Here is a 20,847-nt window from a genome sequence, read left to right as displayed (position 1 = left end):
AATGTTTACAAAAATTTAATTTTGTATGAGGAAGCAGGCAAATTTCCACGTTGCTTTTTCATTTTTGGCGGCGATGATGGGGAAGAAATAAGCGGAAATGTGTATACGAAGGAGGCGATGTTGTTCATTATCCACGGTCGCCGTATTGTTAACAGGCTCATTACCCAATATCAAAGAATATCGCGGCGAAAGAGAGCAGGCGAAAGAGCTCGCCTCTTTATTCCAGACCCTAATTAATTTCCTCTCAAGAAGACGCCGCAGCAGTTTCTTGCGGGCGGCCGCCGTAGATTAACCCCTTTTTGCTCGGAAATTGATGGTTTCATTATTATGGCTCGGCACAAAAACCGAGCACGGTGAGCAGAACGATTTTCGGCGCACTTACTCTTGTGACGCAACTTTTGATTAACTTCATAAGAGTTTGATCTATAATCCCCATTATTATAAACTAAAGTTTATAAAAATATTTAAATGACATACTAACTGCTAGATTCCATTAAAGAATATTTCATTGATTTACCAACTCTAGATTTGTGTCAGAATTAAATAAATTTCAAGAGGAAACTTTTCTGAAATATTGAATAATAAAGCGGAGCTTAAAATTATTTTGTAATGCTAAACCTATAAAATCTCCAAGCACGAAAAGTATTGTATGTATTGCCAAATTCAGGTGCGAGGCTTTTCACTTTTTCCGAGCGAGAAGAATAATCTATTTGTTCTTTCGCAGCGTTTGTGAGGAATCGTCGGCCATTAATCCACGACACCTTCATTTCCATGGGGCGCAAAACCACCAGGCCTGCTGGATGGCAGACGCTTGCTTCTCATCCCCAAAAATGGCAAACGTTGCTCGCGGCGCGTGCTGCGAGAAAGGAGGCGCGCACAAGAAAAGAATAAGCGCGGCCATCAAGCAAACAAGCACTTTGCTTAATTTAAAACAACTGCGCTCCTGCCGCATGTCAGCTAAATATTTCATCTGCAACTTTGTTGAAAACAACAATAAATATATATATATGTATGTGTGTGCATGAGCTGTGGCGGTGTGGTACGAGGCAGACGGGCGGTCGCAGTCTTCTGCTTTTCTTGTATGCCTAGACAAAAAATACCAACTTGCTGTTAACTGTAATTGATTAGTCTAGCTGAGTTTTTCTACTAGTTTGCCTAAAGCATTTGCGTTTCTGCTCCTGTTTATTCGCACAACTTAATGCTGGACAGTGAACATTTAATATATTATGAATTATTTCCCTGTTTATGTAAAGGCATCAAATTATTAAAATAAAGGGGATTGGAGCATTCACTGTGGATTTTTATTAAAAATAATTTTCAATTGCAAATTATGTTTTCAAAGAGGGGAATTTTGAGAAGAAAAGTAGAAATTTAATCAACCTGTATTTTATTTTAAAATTTTGCCTGAACAAATTAACTTTACATTCCAAGATTTGTGTGCTTCTCTCCCAAGAAAGAGTTGTCGACAATGATTTTCTGCACTCCCACCAGCAATTAATTTCTTTTGTCTTCTTTTTTCGGCAAACGCAACAATACTGCGTTATAATTGAATGGGGTGCAACACATGAAATTTTCAGCTGCGAAATAAAGCGTGGAAAGAGGCGTCGGTCAGTTTGCCGGTAGGGAGACGCGCGTGGTATCACAGTAGCAGTGCGACGATAATCCCCGCTAGGCCTAATGAAATGAATTGGGGCGCTAATGCCCGCTGGTAATAGGGGATTTACAATTCAAATGCACCAGGGTCAGCTGGCCAACATTATGATTGACTGACTGAATGCCTCACGTGCTAATAGTGGAGCAAATTCAATTCCGCTCGCTGCTTAAACTTAATCAAGCGGGCAACAATGCCCCCCCATTCAGGCCGGCCGGCGCCGCTTTAATTATCTCGGGCAACCCTTCCGCACGCGTTTTACAAAAGATTTTCATTTCGTTCGACAGGGTTGGCAGAAAGAGGAATCCTCAATTTACGCGCATACAGTTTAATGAACATATCGATCACGAATATTTTAATCTAAACGAAACTAGACACGACGTGGAATGAAAATGCTGCGGTTAGAGTTCATCATAGAGGCCGATACCTTAAAACTTCTATAAAAAGCGTGGGTGGTTCACTTTTGTTGCTCACGAGCCTTGAGTCGTCGACATCGAGGACAGTCTTGTGGCGAAGCTGCATTGGGCGGGGGACTATTGCTTTGGTGCCAGCACGTCAGATGAAGGCAGCAGCCGCAGTGCCGGCACCGCAACACCTTGCTCACCTCCCACGGAAACAAAATTTCGTCTTTTCTGCATATTTCGCAGTAGAAGCCGCGAGCTATGCACAGCTGAAACAAGAAAACGTTGAAAAGTTTAATTAAATCAATAGTAAAAGTTCATAGCAAAAGGGAAAATATTTTAAAAAGTTGAAGCTGCCTAAGTAAAACTTTGAAGGGAAATAACTTAGATCTGCGTTTGAATTTTCCAAATAAAATGGTATGGTTACATTTTTTAAACAGATCATACAGTTCAACAGCATAGTTGTTTTCTTTGTCTGGTTTGTAGCAATCATAGTATTGTAAATAAGTTTTCTTATTTATATGTAATGTGTTAGAAATTATCTTTATGTAATGTTATGTGTAGGAAAGTAAAAATAAACTATGTACTGTATTGTTTCAAACGTCAGCTATTGAGGCATTTCCTTAAATTGAACAATGCAGTTAATATTCAACATTTTTTCACTTCCAAATGTTGAAATATTGAATATAATAGTGCCTGAGCTCTTTGAGGCTTTAGAAACTCCATTTTTTTCCAGTCAACCAAATTTAAAGCTAAGAGTCTTATGCAGACAGGCACATGTTCGCAAAAAAAGCTTGTCACAAATTCTATTGGTCAATTTATAAAAACGTGGCCAATTCGTACTGTGTATATGAGGAATGTGTGTAAAAGCTGTGATAGATAATGGAATCGAGTTCTATCATTCTTCAAACTGTGATAAGAACAGTCAAACTTTGTCTGGAGCTGCGAAAGTAAATAGATATCTCTCTATTATCTTGTCTGTTGAACACATTTTGTGCTAAATATATAACTCAGAAGTTCATATTTTGAACTTTGTAAAATAATGACCCGTTCCTTCAAAATACGACGAATAATGACTTTTATTCTACCTTTAGGATAAATTAAATTGGTTCCGTCCTATTTCTTCCCCCTCAATCAACTTAAAATTTAAATTGTGTTAGTAAAAAAGGTTTTACTCACTTTACAGTCTACAACGTGTTGTTGACACGAGTTGACCAGTTGCTGCAGACGCGCTACTAATTCTCCAGTCTTAACTTGCAAGAGGTCAACCATCGAGTAGACCTCCGGATTCTGAGTCAAGTGACTAGGTTCCCTGGCGAGTTTGTTGTGATCATCCTTGGCGAAGCGACAGTTGCTAATAAATCTGTTGAGCTCAGCTAGCTGGATGCGCACCATTTTGCACTTGGCCAGCTGCCGCGATTTGGCGAAGAGGGACGCGTTCAGGTCTTCGGGTTGGAAGAGGGCGTCGTTTTGCATTTGGTCGAGCAGCCGATACGAGAAGGAGGACACTGGGCGTCGCGAGAAGTCCCACTTAAAGATGATGCGGCCTGGGATCAGGGCCAGCTGGTTCCCGTGGCACCCAGTACAGAAGTAACGGCCCAGGTATTCGCAGAAGCGCATCTTGTTGGCGTATTGCTGCTCCACTTTCATCCCACAGCCGGCGCACATGTAGTTCTGCTTGGCAAGCAGAATCTTCCTACTGTAACATGAAAATTATTTACTCCTGAGCACAAAATTGGAAAAAAAACTAAAATTACTTTGGAGAAGGGTGAGGATGGAAAATTATCTGAGCTCTTGGAGGCGCCCACTGAAGGTTGCCCCTCAACTGAGTCGCCCTTGTCATGTCTTCGTCCTCAGCTTCGTCAGGATTGACTGGCCAGCTTGTTGGTAGAGGCAAAAGCTGCACATTCAGACATGAAATTTGATCAGTTAAATTTTGAGACGCACACAAATTTGTACAATGGTCAGAGAAAATAAAACAAAATCGTCACAAACATTATTCAAGCAAATGATTTTTTGGCATCCTGGGAGGCAGGAGAGGTCAAGGAGGAGGTGGTCGTGAACGCAAATCAGGGGGTGGGTTTCGCTTTTCCCTTACCCTCTATTATACAGTTCCATTCTTTTTAATTTGCATATAGGAAAAGCTATTGTACAATAAATTAAGAATTAATTTAACACCATTATAACGGATTTTTCATTATTTCAAAGTTAAACAGGTCACTGCCAATATTTGATAAATAGGCGTCCAATATCTTACAATTATTTGCAGTAAAATTCTAACGTTTCTACTGAGGCTTGATTTATAGGTAAAATTTACATTTTGGAGCTAAAGGCAACTACATAATTTACAGAAATAAAGTTGCAGAAAAATATCTGCTGTAGATTTCACTTATTTTGTTTCCAAATTTGATCTGAAAGCGTTTGGGTCCTAATTTAAAATTAACACCCCTGATATAGAACAGATTTTTCGTTTTGGTGGCAGGCAGTTGGATAAATTTACACAGAAAAGAGTGTTTTCCAATGATTAGGATATCGCGCAAACGTTTAAGCTGTGACTTATTAGGAGTTGAGGTCAAGTTCATCTCAAGCCACTTCAATGGTTGTGAATTTAAAATTAAAGATTTAAAATGGAAACTATATACTCCAATGAGTACAAAAATTAATTAACCTCAAAATTAAAAGCAAAATTGAAAAACAGAAGTCATTTAAAAATGATATTGTATATTTTTCAACTTCTATCTCATCTATCTAGCGCTGGAAAGAATATTTTTCTACAAGCCCACATGTTCAAGTTAAGATAACGTTTCTCAAATTTGACATATAAACTGTAAACTATTCAATGTTTAATCCAATGGCAGGTCTCACCTTCTGTGGAACGTCGTTTTCTGAGACTAGCCACTGGAGCTCTGACTCATTTGGAATCACTTTTCCTTTGAACCGACTGAGCAGGGCAAACGCAACCCCTTCAGCCGTGCCCTTATGCGAATGAATACTTTCGTCCAAGTTGCAAGTTGGTGGCTGCCTCGACGCTAACTCTGACTCAGAGTAGAGGGAAGCAAGGGACATGGACAAGCCTGCGCAAATATGTGTTTAACTATCTCCCAGTGTATTAGCTTATAGGCTATACCAGACACGCCAACACGAGCCAAATTGTCTCCTGGAACACCTGGTTGATCAGACTCAATTAAATGATCCTGCGAGTCCTCCTTGTCACTGTCTGATGACGGAGATGACGATGGAGTGATGCTGGACTGGTCGGTGTTTGGAGTGTCTGTGCGGCCATCACTGGTGAGAGGCTACAATTTAAAATTTGTATTTGAATATCTACAAAGCGGAAACTAAAAAAAAATACCTGTTGCTTCTGTCTCAGTCTGATGTTCCTCCTTGAGCGAGCAATTCTCTTCTCTTTTTGTTCCATTTCTCTTCTCCTCGCGCGGATTTTCTCTTGCAAACGAGCAATCTCAACGTCATCCTCTTCGTCACTGTTAAGAGTGTCATCAGTGGCCGATTCATTTTTCTGCAGAAATTTCAAGGGTGTAAAGAAGGTGAGAACAGGGATTTTGTGTGGTTACCAGGATCCGATTGGCCTTGCGCTCACTCCTTTCGTATTTGGCTCTTTCGATAGCTGCTATCATCGCCTCTGAAACACTAAAATGTGCGTTTTCCCTGCACAGTTCTTCAGCTGGATCAGAGAACTTTCCAGTGCCATCCAAAAAACTGGTGATTTCAGATGTTTTCCTGTCCATAGAACCATAAGCCGTGGACAAAAACGCAGTCGACATCAGTTGTGGAGAGATGGAGAGCGAACTGACCGGGGTGACCAGTTTTGAAAGGGTATTGTTTGAGTTAGAAGCAGGCGAAATAGGAATTTCCTGGCTCAAGGCTTCAGAGCACGGCTCGACCAGCAAACTGACGCCGGACACCTTTTCCACTGACTTGGGCGTGTCCTCTTGGATGATTGTGCTCAGTGTGAGGTTTGTTGGTCTCTTCAGCGGTTCAGTCTTTGAGTCGACCTTATCAGGACTAGAGGTTTTGTGTTTCTCATTCAGGCACCCGAGTTTCAGCTTCCGCAAAGCTACCTCAGCGTCGAATTTTGTCGTCAGGTTGGCGCTCGAAACGGTAGAGCTCCGGAAGCGGGTCTTTGGTTTGGGTACACTGGAAAGCGAGGGCTCACTGTTCCACTGACGCTCCAGCGTCAGCTTGGTCACAGTCAGCAGCTTCAGGTGTGGCAGCGTGGTTGATCTGCGGTTCAGTCTGATGAATGGCCGCACGTTGTCTGGAAACGACGAGCAGCGCCGGTGCGATCGTACAAATTGCTTTGTGCTTAGTTCACTCAGGTACTGCAAAAGAAAGGACGTTAGGACAGCAGTAAAATATAGTTTGGAAAAATTCTGGCAATTCACAAATGTGTGCCTATGATTGGAATATTGGAAATCAATTAAATTTCACTCGGATAGTGTACCTCCTGCTAGTTATAATAAAAGCGGTGGTGCTGAATAGAAATCTAAAAATAATAAACAAAACCGCCTACTTGTGGGCGTATCTGAGATGTTTCACAATGCTTTAGGAATTAATTTGATGACAAATTGAATGAATTAATTTTGATGCACAAAATGCAGCCGCGTTGGAGAATATCTTCTGACTGTCAGCAATAAAAAGATGTTGCGCAACTTACTTAGTGTAAAAAGAGGGTGGGAATAGAACTTATAATGGTTATTTAACTTTTTGCACCATCATAAATGATAAATAGATTGTAACAAACAAAATAATGTCAATGACTCTACACACTCAAGAATTTCACCACCTTAAGAAATTATGTAGCTAGAAATTTACTTCTTACCAATCTTGGATCCAAGTCATTCAAAAGGGAAGGCTGGCCTTGTTCAACAGCCCTGAGGCAAATTAAGGCAGCCTCAGCGTGCCTTGATTGGAGAAAAAATGCATGAGGTTCAAAGCACGTTTCTAGGTGACTCCGGTCGGAGAGCAGCCAAGACAACTTGGTAGACAAAGTGTGAGACTCCAAGCTGAAAGTAGAGAAGCAGGTAAGAGAACTGCGAAACACAAGAAGTAAAATAAACATTGCTTCGCATTTTTGTTAGCTTTTATTTTAACATCACTATAAAATAAATTTAACTCCTTGAATGTTAGTTTTAAATATAAAATTAACAATAGCAATAATAGAAAAGTTTCCTTGCCTTTTAAAAAGCCACTCTGAATACTGATCATTCCGGCGTGATTCACTCGGTGTGTCTTCATCGGGTGTGGCCTGTGGGATCTTCAGCAGGGGCTGTCGGAAGGGCGGGGAGGTGGCCAACGATGGCTGCAGCCACTGCAGAGCCTCAACAAAGGCCCACGGATCAGGGAAGCCCTGTGAGAAACGCAAGGAGCGTGAAGGATCAAATTACTGAGGTTTATTTTGATCGATTCGCATGAGAAAACACTTGTCCCTGAATTAACAAAAGCGAGACACCATGAAACCTGATTAATGTATTTCTCACCTGAGGATCGCGGGTCTTGAGGCCATGCTGCAAGATCTTGAGGACGGCCGAGTGTAGCCTTTGCAGTCCGCCGTAGACACTCCACACATTGGTCGAGTGTCCTGCGAGGAGGCCCTCGGCGGTGCATTTCAGGGCCTGCAGCAGCTGCCGGCACGACTCTTCGTGCTCGTCGGCGCTCATCGTGGTCCAGCTGTTGGAGGATCACATCTGATGAACCGAATCGTTGGTCGGTTGTGCTGGACAAAGCGGGGTCAAAGTCAATATTGTGTTATTTGTCAAGCGACTCAGCCAGGAGTGCGTCATTTTAAACAGCTGGCCAGCTGGGTCAAAGAAAGGGGCGTGGCATTTTCTCGGACGGCAGCCGCTAACACGCACCACATTTTAGGTAATTTCCGATTAATTGGGTCCTTTTCAGGCTCATTAAGCGTCGAAATATGGATAGAAATGCAAATATAACCTCATGAGCCATGAATTTTGAATGTAAAATGTATAAATTTGTAGAAATTGGCTTTTTTCGCACGAATGTTTTGGCCCCGAAAGAAAACATTGGATAAAAATTTTTAATTTATTTAATTGCTTTATATTTCTTAAATTTTACAACCCTGTGGTTAAACTTTTAGCTGATGAATAGCTTCATGGCATTAGGAAAAAATCATGATTTAAAAGAAAATTGGTGTATGCATCAATATCAATTTACCATTGATTTTTCCTTCCACTTTAAAGTTATAGTGTGATCCTGTGTGTTTTTTGTGTGTGAATATATAAATGGATAAATGTACACCTCAGCCATCTATTCACGAGCAAAATGTGTGCGAGAAAGCACAATTCTATCTCAGCGTGTACCATAATTACACTATTCGTACAATTCACAATTATGTCTTTAATTAAATAAGGATATATTCAAAAGAGTTCAGCCACTCAGCTTTAGTTATATAAACATTGATTCCAGTCAAAAATGCTGTCGAATCTGAGGAGCGTGAGCCAAGGCGTGTGGCGCAGCGCCAGGGCGATCCAGACGTCGGCCGTGCAGAGGCACGACAGCCTCTTTGTGCACAGAGATTCACCTGAGGACAACCCCGACATTCCTTTTGAGTTCAACGCTGAGAACAAGAAGAGGGCCGAGGCCATCATCGCCATCTACCCTGACGGCCACACGAGGGGTGCCATGATTCCTCTGCTCGACTTGGCGCAGAGGCAGAACGGCGGCTGGCTGCCCATTTCAGGCATGCATCATGTTGCTGACCTGCTCAAGCTGCCCCGCATGAGGGTTTACGAGGTGGCTACATTCTACACCATGTTCATCAGGTTGGTATATTTATTTTGCTCATAAGGACCTGATAAAGCAAAATGACGAATCTGCTTGGGACACATTCATTAGTATTTTTTAATGAATTCAGATAAAATGAATATTTTTCGTGCTACAGTAATATTTTCTAGTTGGAAAACTCAAGTTAAGTTTTTCAAAAGATTTCTATAAATCAAACTTTTTGAAGAACCTTTAGAAGACAGATTTAAACTCTCTGAGTGTATTTAATGATGTATGTGTCTTCAAAAAAATAGCAAATGTCTCATTTTAACTGTACTACTGTTGCTGATATGAAATTAACTTTTTTTTTTCAGAAAACCCATTGGAAAATACCACGTCCAGGTTTGCACGACCACCCCATGCTGGCTGCGAGGCTCAACAGAGATCCTGGAGTGTGTCAAGAGCAAGCTTGGAATAAACGTCGGTGAAACGACTTCCGACAAAATGTTCAGCATCTCTGAGGTGGAATGCCTGGGCGCATGTGTCAATGCCCCTATGATCCAAGTCAACGACAATTACTACGAGGATCTCTCAATCAAAGACACAGAAGAAATCCTCGACAAGCTGAAAAAGGGTGAACAACCCAAGCCCGGTCCCAGGAACGGAAGGTTCGCCGCCGAGCCCCTGGGAGAACTTACTTCCCTGAAGGAGGAGCCCAAAGGGCCCGGATTCGGGGTCCAGGCTGGCCTCTAGGATTGTCATTGTTAGTTGTTTCAATGTAAATAATTTAATTGAATAATAACAAAAATTTAAAATAATGTATTATTGCGTTTCTTTTCGGCATGAAGTATCCCTATCTCTTGTGGAGTGGCGGGTCTTATCAAACAAAGGAATTAAATTTTCTTTTGAATATTAGTCAGCATCACGTTAATTGCGAGCACTTAGTCGAACAGTTTGGCGTCACCTTGCAGAGTTATCCATATTATTGAGATTAGGCAAGGAATATGAAAACTGATAAGCAGCCTGTACTGATAAAAGTTGCACCGCTGTGCTTCCATTTGGTGCAATTGACACGTCTGAGGTAGACGCCTGATCTTCACCGCAGGCCAAACCGTAGGAACACCACAATGACTGTGCCCAAGAGCACAGCAGACCCACAGGTAACGCTTTTGCAGGAAACATTCGAAATTTCAGTGGAGCCAAATTTGCTCGCATTTTTGGAAAGTTATTTGCTGATGACTCATTTATCCGTTATCTTTCTGTTGATGATCCCATGCTATCGTCTGATGTACTTCAAACCTCATAAAGCAATCATACGCTGTTAAATTTAGTTTACATCACCAAAAATTCGACCGATATTTCAGAAATATTAATTTTTAATTTATTTCGGCTCCTGTCTGATCTGTGAAACACGATCTATTGCTCATCTGATCGCAGTTATCAAACTCATAATCGAGTCAGACAATCTTGAAATGTCAGTGACGGTCGCCGAAAGGCAAGATATCATTCTTTCAAAGTGACGCGGCGTGAATATACCGCGCTCTAAAAAAACCTATCATGAAAATATTTGTACTCGACGAAATAATCTAATTATTGTCACTGCTAAACCATCAGCTGCCAATTATCAATCTATTCGTCTTCTTGTTTAAAATGATTAAAAAATTTTAATCCACAAATGGTTTTAAGAAGTATAAAATATATTTTGATGGGTTCATGGAGAGCATGAGATGGTTTCTCGAGAAAGGACTTCAGCCACAGGGGAATAAAGAAATAAATGGTCAATATTTCAGGGGGAGTGGGTTTGGATCAAACCAACGACGACAGGCGAATTCGAGGTGCCAATTGGGGCAAGAGTAATTTCCAGCGACAAAACCAAACTCACCGTCAAAGACGATGAAGGAAAAGTAAAAATTTTTCTTTGTTTGAAAAACAGTTTTAAAAAAATCAAACTGAATTCAGACTAGAACCGTGCCGGCCGACGCCGTGGTAAAATCCATGCACATGACCTCCATAGTCGGAGTTGAAGACATGATTTCGCTTGGAGACCTCCACGAACCAGGCATTCTAAGAAATGTGCAAATGCGCTACAACGACAATTTGATTTACGTAATATTCCTAATTTACTCCTCGTATCCTTGGAACATAATTTGATTAAAATATAGACCTACACCGGTTCCATTTTGGTGGCAATCAACCCGTACAAGGTGTTGCCAATTTACACGCCGACTCAGATCAAACTGTATCGCGGCAGAAAAATTGGACAGGAGCCGCCTCACATCTTCGCCATTGGAGACAACAGCTTCGCCAATATGCAGCGATACAAGCAAAACCAGTGCATCGTGATCAGGCATGTCCCTTTTAGACTGAAATTTCGCTTATAATTTTCCAATTAAGGCGTATCTAACTATTTTTCTTTCCATTGTTAAATTACTTGTATTGAAAGGACTTGATAGGTTGATTTTAAGAAATTATTTATTTCGTCGCCCCACTTTTACATGAATTTTTTTGGTTTAAGTTGATTTACACAAAGTTAATCGAAGCTATCGAACTGTAGCAGATTATATTTAATCCTTAAATCTCCTATAAATCCAAATCTACGATCTCTTAAGTAAAATTGTGAAAATTCCCTCAATTCTATTGATAATCAAATTTGCTCTTCAAAATATTCTGTAGCTAAATTTTGAATCAAATTACTGAAGAAATATTGCTCTCTGCATAGGAGGAAACAAACCAAATAGTTAATATCAATGTGATATTTCAGTGGAGAGAGCGGTGCAGGAAAAACGGAGAGCACAAAGCTTATCTTGCAATACTTGGCGGCTATCAGTGGCAAACACTCGTGGATCGAGCAGCAAATTTTAGAGGCAAATCCAATATTGGAAGGTAATTAACGGCTTCTTTCATCCCTCATCAATTTAACCAAATAAAAATATCCTAGCGTTTGGAAATGCAAAGACGATCAGAAACGACAATTCTTCTCGGTTTGGAAAATACATCGACATTCACTTCAACAAGGATGGTGTCATCGAAGGGGCAAAAATCGAGCAGTACTTGCTGGAAAAATCTCGAATCGTGGCTCAGAGCACAGATGAGAGGAATTACCACATTTTCTACTGCATGCTGGCTGGTCTCAGCGCAGAGGACAAAAAGAAACTCGAGCTGCAAGACGCCTCAAGCTACAAATACCTGACTGGGGTAAAGTATATTCGAATATTGGAATGACAAAAAAATCAGCAGCACGAATTTAGGCATTAGAATTTGTTAAATATCTCCATTTATTTTCAGGGCGGAAGCATAATTTGTGAGGGCAGAAATGACGCAGCCGAGTTTGCTGACATCAGGTCGGCAATGAAGGTGCTAATGTTCACCGACCAAGAAATCTGGGACATTATGAAACTGCTCGCGGCACTCTTGCACATGGGCAACATACGCTACAAGGCGGCGGTGAAGAGTACGAGAATTATTGACCAATCTACTCTGCATGAATTGACTTCTATGATGCATGATTACAGAAAATTTGGATGTGACAGAAATTCCAGACGACACAAATGTGAAGAGAGTGGCAAACCTGCTCGGCGTTTCTCCCAAATCTCTGGTAGAGGCACTGACAACGAAGACAATTTTCGCCCACGGAGAAACGGTGAAATCAAATAATTAAAAATGCAATCCAGGATAAAAATTTGAACTCGCAATAACAGGTGGTGTCAAGCCTTTCCATGGAGCAGTCGCTCGACGTGCGCGATGCGTTCGTGAAGGGAATCTACGGACAGCTGTTCATTCTGATCGTGGACAAGATTAACAATGCCGTCTACAAGCCGCAAATTTCGTCTGTACAAAAGATCGGCGTCTTGGATATCTTTGGCTTTGAGAACTTCAATATTAACAGGTTTGTTGGCCCAGCCTGCGACATAAGTAATTAGGCAATCCGCTTCACTAGTGAGTCAAGCCGGTTGCATACCTAATCATTTTATCAAGTTACCAGTGACCCTTGATGAAAGTGCCATTGTCATAGAGGAAAATTTTGTTGGCCTTTTATGAAGTATTTTACATGTCTAGCATGTCTAGATAAATAAGATATGACATTCAACTGCGCCTAACGTGCTCTGAGAACAGTGGAATTTTTTAATCTTCTCTTAGTTGAAATTTTCATGTATTGAGAGTTTCTTATCACTGAAAATAAGAAATAAAGAAGCTAATGGCTTCAATTAGTCATGATTAATTAAGCTGGCTTTGCGCACACGATAAAAATTTATTGGTACAGTGACTCCAGGGTGTTGCATAATAAAAATCATTCAATTTGAACATCCACAGTTTTGAACAATTCTGCATAAACTACGCGAATGAGAGTCTGCAGCAATTCTTTGTGCAGCACATTTTCAAATTGGAGCAGGAAGCCTATTCAGCAGAAGGAATCAGCTGGAAGCATCTCGAGTTCCAGGACAACCAGCACATTTTGGACATGATCGCTTTGAGGCCGATGTCCATTATGAGCCTCATTGACGAAGAGAGCAAATTCCCAAAGGTAAAAATTCACATGAAAAAATTGAATGGCTTTAAAAATGGAAGTTTAGGGCACTGACCAAACATTGGTGAGCAAAGTGCATGCCAACCACCAAGCCAACAAGTGCTACTTGAAGCCAAAATCCGATTTGAACACGTCATTTGGTTTGGAGCACTTCGCCGGCGTCGTCTTTTACGACACAAGAGGCTTCCTCGAGAAAAACAGAGACACCTTCAGCGCCGACCTGCGCCAGCTTGTGCACATCAGCACAAACCGTTTCTTGGCACAGCTCTTCTTTGACGAGAAGCAAGTGAATGCCAGGTAAGAATGAAAATATTATTAAGCCCTATTTTCAATATTTTTCCTATTTTATCCGCAGAGGCAGCGTTCCGGACACGACCAAACGCCAACAAACACTCTCGGCGCAATTCAGGCGGTCCCTTGATGCTCTGATGAGGACACTGAACAGCTGCCAGCCGTTCTTTGTGCGCTGCATCAAACCCAACGAGTACAAAAAGCCTCAGGTTGGTGTGTTATACAAAATTGGATTAGGAATGCTTTTAGGGTTCACCAAAAATAATTGATAAGATAGAAATCTAGTTTAAATGGATGTTAATCGACTATGTGAGCATAAATTAATTGATAATATGCAGATGTTTGATCGCGCCTTGTGCTGCCGCCAATTGCGTTACTCTGGTATGATGGAGACGATTCGCATTCGCAAAGCGGGCTACCCAATTCGACACGCATTCAAAGAATTTGTCGAACGATATCGCATCCTCGTCCCTGGCATTCAGCACTCTGCCAAGGTAAGATTGGTTTCAAACGCTGTAGGCATTGGCCTATCCACAACAGTCAGAGTAATTTTTTTGTGTTCAAAAATTCTAAATTTTAAACACCTTGAAACAGGCTGACTGGAAACATTTGGCAGGCAAAATTTGCCAAGCAATCTTGGGCAAGGTGGATTTCCAGTTGGGCAAAACCAAAGTTTTTCTCAAGGACGCACAAGATTTGTACCTGGAACAGGAGAGAGCCGTGATATTGGCAGCCAGAATCTTGATTTTGCAACGCTGCATTCGAGGCTGGATTCAGAGGCGAAAGTAATTTCTATGAAAAATCAGTTTGTTTTGGCACAAACCCGAATTTTTTTCTAAATTTAAGGTATCAGAGACTGAGAGCTGCCACGATCAAAATCCAGACCGCCTGGCGAGGATACCTGCCACGTAAGCGCTTCTTGGAAGTGAGAAACGGCTACAGCAGGCTGCAAGCTTGCATAGCTTCCAGGCGGCTCACGCACAGATTCACACGCACCAGGGAAAGGGTTATCAGACTGCAAGTACGCAACCACTTAATTTTAGTTTTGCTTGCTGCCAACTGATAATACCGTAATCTGTATACAGGCTCGCTGCCGCGGTTACTTGGTCAGACACGGTATGGCGCGTCGGGAAAAGGCAATCATCAAGGTGCAGGCGCACGTGCGGCGCATCATCGCGCAGAAAACTGTGTTCCGCATGCGGTACCGCGAGCTAAAGATGCAAGAGATCCGGCGGCTGAGAAAGGAGGAGGAGGCCAGGTTCAAGAAAGACAAGATCGAAAATTACAAGGAAGAGGCCGAGAAGAACTACAAGATCCGCGTGCAGGAGTTGGAGAAAGAAATGCAGGAGCAAGAGGTGGACGCAAAGTGGCGTGCGGAGCGCAACAACCGCCGCATCACGGATGCCCTGAGGAAGAGGGAGGCGCCCATCGACCACTCGCAATACGTGGCCGACATCTTCGGCTTCCTAGAGAAAACGCCAAGCGAGGTCTCGTCCTCCTCACTGCCCAGCCCAACCTCCGAGCAGCAAAGGACGACCGTTTACGGAGTAGGAGAAAAAAAAATGAAAAAAATATCAGTAGCTAATAAACAAATTTTGCAGGGACTCGCTGCTCAGTCTACTCCAAAGGCACCACCGTCCGAAATTATTGACGCGATGGGCAAGAGCAAATTTGAAAAAGACGACCTGGAGGACTACAGCTTCCAGAAGTACGCGTCCACCTACTTCCAGGGACAAATCAACCATCAGTACTCGAGGAAACTGATAAAGCCGTCCTTGCTTTCCCTTCCAACAACCACAGATGAACTTGTAATAAAAAATAATTTGATTTGATCACAAGCACAATTTTAATATTTTCCAGGCTGCTCAAGCGCTATGGATAACGATCCTCAGATTCTGCGGTGATTTGCCTGAGCCGAGATTTGTGAATGGAGACCGGGACAACAGCTCAGTCATGCAAAGGGTCCAAGCTACCTTGGGAAGATCGTTTGCACAGAGCCCTCAGTTTAATGACCTGTTAAACGGAAAGGAACCCATTACACCTAACTCGGTAAAACAAAATTCATTTTAACCAATATTTTTATGCTCACCCGGCGTTTGGTAGAACCTGCCGAGATCGGTTAGGGGTAAATTAGTGTCGTTGACCCTGCGGCGAAAGAACAAGCTGCCCGAAGAAATGCGACAGGGAATGCTGAGCGATGAGCTGGCCAAAGACAGCTACCACAGTTGGCTCACCTCAAGGCCTACAAGTAACCTCGAAAAGCTGCACTTTATCATTGGTCACGGAATTCTCAGGTCGCAATTGAGGTATAGAGATACAGAAACATATGCATGCAATCAGATCCTAAACTGATTTAATTCTCTAAGGGATGAAATTTACTGCCAAATTTGCAAGCAGTTGACCAACAATCCCTCTAAATCGTCTCACGCAAGAGGATGGATTTTACTCTCGCTGTGTGTTGGGTGCTTCGCGCCGTCAGAAAAGTTTGTCAAGTACTTGAGGGCCTTTATCAGGCAAGGGCCACCTGGTTACGCTCCCTACTGCGAGGGCAGACTACAGAGGACCATCACCAACGGTACTAGGACGCAACCCCCAAGCTGGCTTGAACTTCAGGTGCGAAAGTCAATTAATGATATTAAAATAAACGAATAAACAAAATATAATGATAATTTGCAAGTACATTGTTTCTTAAAAAACGATCAATCGATTTTCTCAATTATTTTTCAGGCGACTAAATCAAAAGAGCCCATCCTACTGACGGTCACTTTCATGGACGGCGCTCAAATCACCCTGAGAACAGACTCAGCCACCACCGCAAGCGAACTGGTCGACAGCGTCGCAAATAAGATTGGGCTAAAAGACCGCTTTGGATTTTCGTTGTTCATTGCTCTGTTCGACAAGGTATTTACTCAGCTTAGATTAAACATCTTAATTTACACCGAAATCAAAAGGTGTCTTCTCTGGGCAGTGGTGGAGACCACGTGATGGACGCCGTTTCCCAGTGCGAGCAGTATGCCAAGGAGCAGGGCGCCCAGGAGAGGAATGCCCCGTGGCGCCTGTTCTTCAGGAAAGAGATTTTCGCTCCATGGCACGATCCGACATTCGACCCTGTCGCCACCAACCTCATCTACCAGCAGGTTGTGCGCGGAGTCAAGTACGGAGAGTACAAATGCGACAAGGTATAAAATATTGACTTAAAAATAGCATATATTTGAAAAATGATTTTGTCACAGGAAGAGGATGTTGCAATGCTGGCCGCTCAGCAGTATTATATTGACCACGGAAGCAACTTGAGTCCTTCAATTTTGATCGGCTCCTTACCCATTTACCTACCAGACCCGTATCTGATCGGACCAAAAGAGAAGGTGATGGACAAATGGTCCACGTCTGTTACGCAAGCTTTCAAGAAGGTATAGCAAAAAATATAAGGAAAAGTGTGTATATTTAAATGGTAAATTTACAGAGCTATTACGTGAAAGAGAGTGTTCCAAAGGAGAAGGTTAAGGAAGACATTGTGACCTACGCCAGGCTTAAGTGGCCACTCCTGTTTTCAAGATTCTTCGAGGTATTCAAAGTTTCAGGTGAGAAATATTTCGAAATTATAAACAACCATCTTCATTTTGAAAAATCAAAACGTGACGATATTAATTTAAATTTTAGGTCCAACTCTAGCCAAGAACGATGTTATTATGGCCGTGAACTGGACGGGCATCTACGTGGTCGACGACCAAGAACAAGTTTTGCTGGAGCTTTCCTTCCCAGAGATCACCGAAATTTTGACGTAATTTTGGGGAGAACATCTGTGAGCCTTATTTCTAAATTTATTTTAAACAGCAACCCGGCTGTGATGAAGAACGGCCAGGCAACCGCACCGCAGATTGTTCTGCACACGGCCCAGGCTCAGACTCTTACGTTCAATGCGCCTAACGCGGAAGACCTGAAGGAACTGTTGCTGTTCGTGATTGGCGAGCTGAGGAAACTCTCCAGGTTCACTGTCGCCCTGCAAGATAACCAACCCAAAGGTAGCAGTCGATAAATTAGAAACTGTTTTATTAAAATAAATTACTCTGCAAAAAAAATGCAGACAGCAACATGCTGACGTATTTGAGAGGCGATCTTATCTATCTGGAGGGAGAGACGATTGGCGAGACTTTGATGAAAAGTGCTTGGGGCGTTGGAAGGAATAGGAGAACCAACCAGAGGGGTGACATCGCAAGTCAAAACGTCTACATTCTTCCTACCCTCAAAGAACCACCTACTGATATTGTTGTAAGCGATTTTCATTACTATTACCTCGATTATGAAACTACAAATATCGAATTTTAGGCGCTCTTTTTGCAAGACGGTGCCCTCAAGGGCAGGCAACTGCAGCTAATGAACATCGCAAACGGAACTGAAAACAGGGTGAAACCGCACACCCTCAGCAACTACGCAGGAGAACATTTCAGGTAATTTTATTTTTTTAAAAAGTTCACAGAGTCGGAAAATTTAACAAAAAATCAAATTTCAGGTTGATTTCAAGGCAATCCTTGAGTAAGGGTCAAACGCTGACCTCAGCCAGGGGTAAGAACGTTAGCAACGATGAGCTGTGGCGGTACTCGCGCGAACCCTTGAAGCAGCCTCTGCTGAAGAAGCTCGTCAACAAGGACGAACTGGCGGAAGAAGCGTGCTTCATGTTCCAAGCCATTCTTAAATACATGGGTGACTTGCCATCCAAGAGGCCAAGAAATAGTTCGGAGTTGACCGACTATATTTACGGCGGACCACTGACCCACGTAATTAAAATTTTTAATAAAATTGTGGTGGCAAATAGTCACTTTCTTTTGAGATATATAAAATAGCACTTTTAGAATTTTTTGGCATTTTTTTGCATAAAATAAAAAATATAAAATCAGGAGCTCCTGCGAGATGAGGTTTACTGCCAAATCATGAAGCAGCTGACTGGCAACACAAGCGACTTCAGCACTGAAAGAGGCTGGGAGCTGATGTGGCTGGCGACAGGACTTTTCGGCTGCAGCACTGGCCTTCTGAAGGTGAGCGCCGTAAATTTGGGGAATTTCTATATTTCAACTTGATATCTCGATATCCAGGAACTCACCATGTTCCTTAGGACGAGAAAGCACCCGCTGGCTCAGGACTCGCTGCAGCGGCTGCAGAAGACGCTGAACAACGGCCACAGGAAGTACCCGCCGCACCCCGTCGAGGTTGAGGCCATCCAGCACAAGACCACGCAGATATTCCACAAAGTCTACTTCCCCGACGACACCGACGAGGTTTGGGGATTAATTTAATCTAAAAGCTGTTGTTTCAAGGGTTTTCGCAGGCATTTGAAGTGGATTCATCCACCAGAGCTCGCGACCTGTGCGCCTCAATCGCCAAGCGGCTCAACATCCACTCGGCGGAAGGTTTCAGTCTGTTTGTGAAAATTGCCGACAAGGTGATCAGCGTGCCGGACTCCGACTTCTTCTTCGACTTTGTGCGTTACTTGACCGACTGGATGAAGAGGACCAGGCCAACCAGAGACGGTAAACCACTCGAGATAGCGCAGTTAAGCAATTAAATTCATAATTCCCCCAATAGGAGTTGTGCCAAACTTCCTCTACCAGATCATTTTCATGCGCAAACTTTGGACGAATGTTCTCCCTGGAAAAGACAAGAACGCGGACCAGATCTTCCACTACCACCAGGAAGTAGTCAAGCTTCTCAGAGGTGAGTTAGATTATGTAATAGTTTTAGGTTCGTAATTTACTAAAATAATACCTCCGATATCATATTACAATGATATCAGATATAATTTGCTTCTGACGTTTCTGGAGTTTCAAGAAAAATATCAGTTTGAGATGAGTAATGTAACATTTTTCCTACGTACCATAAAGCGTCAGTAATTAATATTGTATGTTAAGATACGCTAATCCTAACAAAAAATGATTCATGACAAATGACGTATGCAACCGGGAGATCCTTCGTGTTGCGCAGGTTGCCTAAAACTGCCCGCCATCCAAATAATATATGTTGAATAGAGTTATCAGCCGCAAGATATAAGGCGGCGGCTGGAGGGACCGGCTTAGCCGATTTTTTTAGCGGCGGCTGGCGCAGCTGGCGATATTTTAAACGTTTTTTGATAGTGCTTAACGGCCCTAAGGGCCGGAAGACATTTTTTTCTCCTGCACTTTTCAATTTTTGACCCTTTTTTACCCGCGGCTGGCGCAGATTATAATAGCAGCTATCATGGCAGCTGGCCAAAAATTTGCCGGCTGAGACCTGAGACTTCTAACATTGAAGAGGACGTGTCATTTTTTGATTCCAGGCTATCACAAATGCAGCAAAGATGAGGCAGTACAATTGGCTGCGCTTATTTACAGGGTCAACAACGGCGTCAACAAGAACGAGCTGGCCAACATAGGGTAAAAGAATCGTGTACCTCTAACAAGACCTCCAATGACACTAACTGACATTCCAGCCAAAATCTGAAGGACTACGTTCCGAACGACATGATCCGCCTGCAGAGCAGTTCTGATTGGAAGAAAGCGATCACGGCGGCCTACAACAAAAACACAGGTATATACGAAGACGGAATTTCAAATTATGAACCCAATTAAATTGAGTCCAAATTTGTAGGTATGAGTAAGGAGGAGGCCAAGCTCGCCGTCCTTAAGATCCTGTACCAGTGGCCCACTTTCGGCTCTGCCTTCTTTGAGGTGAAGCAGACCTCAGAACCCATGTACCCCGAGTTCATTATCGTCGCGGTGAACAAGAACGGCATCAGCCTGATCAACCCGCAAAATAAGGTAGCCAGGAGTTAAATTTAAAAAAAGGATGAAGCTAAATTTTGTTCCGCAGGAAATTTTGATCACGCATTCGTTCAACAAAATTTCCAACTGGTCATCCGGCAACACCTTCTTCCACGTGACCATTGGCAATCTGGTGCGAAGCAACAAGTTGCTCTGCGAAACTCCACTTGGATACAAGATGGATGATTTGCTGACCTCGTACATTTCCTCTCTGGTCAACACCATTGAGCAGAGAGGCCGAATTTACTAGATAAATCATTATTTATTTTTCATATTCTATAATAATTATACGTATCTTGTATGGTTAATGTTGGGGTATGAATATTGTGACTTGCAAAATGATTTTGATTGATTTTAAGAATAAATAATTAAAGTTGAATTTTAGATTAATTTGCCACCGAGTGTTTATTAATGAGGGCAATTTTAAAAAGAAGTCGCGTTTTA

At 42.4% G+C, this 20,847-nt stretch overlaps 3 protein-coding genes across 3 annotated transcripts; 2 read left to right on the top strand and 1 right to left on the bottom strand.

Annotated features, from left to right (window-relative positions):
* Nucleotides 1-1,312: 1,312 nt before the first annotated feature.
* Rubicon (rubicon) lies at nt 1,313-7,730 on the bottom strand. The gene is made up of 10 exons (XM_065490060.1): nt 7,551-7,730; nt 7,248-7,420; nt 6,893-7,076; nt 5,625-6,392; nt 5,405-5,569; nt 5,180-5,348; nt 4,918-5,126; nt 3,810-3,952; nt 3,232-3,751; nt 1,313-2,321 (listed from the first exon to the last, which is right to left on the bottom strand). Exons 1-10 carry the CDS (start codon nt 7,728-7,730, stop codon nt 2,109-2,111), a joined length of 2,724 nt encoding a protein of 907 aa, XP_065346132.1. The 3' UTR covers nt 1,313-2,108.
* Nucleotides 7,731-7,806: 76 nt separating this feature from the next.
* Nucleotides 7,807-9,612, top strand: ND-24 (NADH dehydrogenase ubiquinone). Its single transcript, XM_065490064.1, has 3 exons — nt 7,807-7,935; nt 8,500-8,855; nt 9,171-9,612. Exons 2-3 carry the CDS (start codon nt 8,506-8,508, stop codon nt 9,547-9,549), a joined length of 729 nt encoding a protein of 242 aa, XP_065346136.1. The 5' UTR covers nt 7,807-7,935; nt 8,500-8,505; the 3' UTR covers nt 9,550-9,612.
* A 209-nt stretch (nt 9,613-9,821) lies between these two features.
* Nucleotides 9,822-20,793, top strand: LOC135943500 (myosin-VIIa-like). Its single transcript, XM_065490059.1, has 37 exons — nt 9,822-9,956; nt 10,587-10,700; nt 10,756-10,902; nt 10,959-11,143; nt 11,558-11,679; nt 11,735-11,991; nt 12,082-12,247; nt 12,309-12,436; nt 12,495-12,682; nt 13,108-13,318; nt 13,368-13,618; nt 13,677-13,821; nt 13,951-14,106; nt 14,207-14,397; nt 14,459-14,633; nt 14,698-15,159; nt 15,214-15,420; nt 15,473-15,661; nt 15,716-15,918; nt 15,979-16,225; nt 16,340-16,513; nt 16,564-16,791; nt 16,846-17,022; nt 17,076-17,193; nt 17,273-17,393; nt 17,447-17,634; nt 17,697-17,881; nt 17,939-18,060; nt 18,123-18,387; nt 18,508-18,645; nt 18,703-18,885; nt 18,936-19,137; nt 19,193-19,321; nt 19,920-20,016; nt 20,073-20,170; nt 20,231-20,400; nt 20,453-20,793. Exons 1-37 carry the CDS (start codon nt 9,924-9,926, stop codon nt 20,651-20,653), a joined length of 6,573 nt encoding a protein of 2,190 aa, XP_065346131.1. The 5' UTR covers nt 9,822-9,923; the 3' UTR covers nt 20,654-20,793.
* The last annotated feature ends 54 nt before the right edge of the window (nt 20,794-20,847 follow it).

Source organism: Cloeon dipterum, chromosome 4 (genome assembly GCF_949628265.1).
Source record: "Cloeon dipterum chromosome 4, ieCloDipt1.1, whole genome shotgun sequence".
NCBI lineage: Eukaryota > Metazoa > Arthropoda > Insecta > Ephemeroptera > Baetidae > Cloeon > Cloeon dipterum.
Note: the sequence above shows the minus strand (reverse complement) of the source record. Positions and strands in the feature narration are given on the sequence as shown.

Coding starts and splice junctions, on each gene's coding strand:
- Rubicon (XM_065490060.1), bottom strand. CDS start 7,730: ATGAGCGCCGACGAGCACGAAGAGTCGTGCCGGCAGCTGCTGCAGGCC. Junction 5,349..5,404: donor GACTGAGACAGAAGCAACAG/GTATTTTTTTTT, acceptor TTTAAATTGTAG/CCTCTCACCAGTGATGGCCG. Junction 3,752..3,809: donor CATCCTCACCCTTCTCCAAA/GTAATTTTAGTT, acceptor TTCATGTTACAG/TAGGAAGATTCTGCTTGCCA.
- ND-24 (XM_065490064.1), top strand. CDS start 8,506: ATGCTGTCGAATCTGAGGAGCGTGAGCCAAGGCGTGTGGCGCAGCGCC. Junction 8,856..9,170: donor TTCTACACCATGTTCATCAG/GTTGGTATATTT, acceptor TTTTTTTTTCAG/AAAACCCATTGGAAAATACC.
- LOC135943500 (XM_065490059.1), top strand. CDS start 9,924: ATGACTGTGCCCAAGAGCACAGCAGACCCACAG. Junction 10,903..10,958: donor ACAACGACAATTTGATTTAC/GTAATATTCCTA, acceptor ATTAAAATATAG/ACCTACACCGGTTCCATTTT. Junction 13,619..13,676: donor GAGAAGCAAGTGAATGCCAG/GTAAGAATGAAA, acceptor TTTTATCCGCAG/AGGCAGCGTTCCGGACACGA.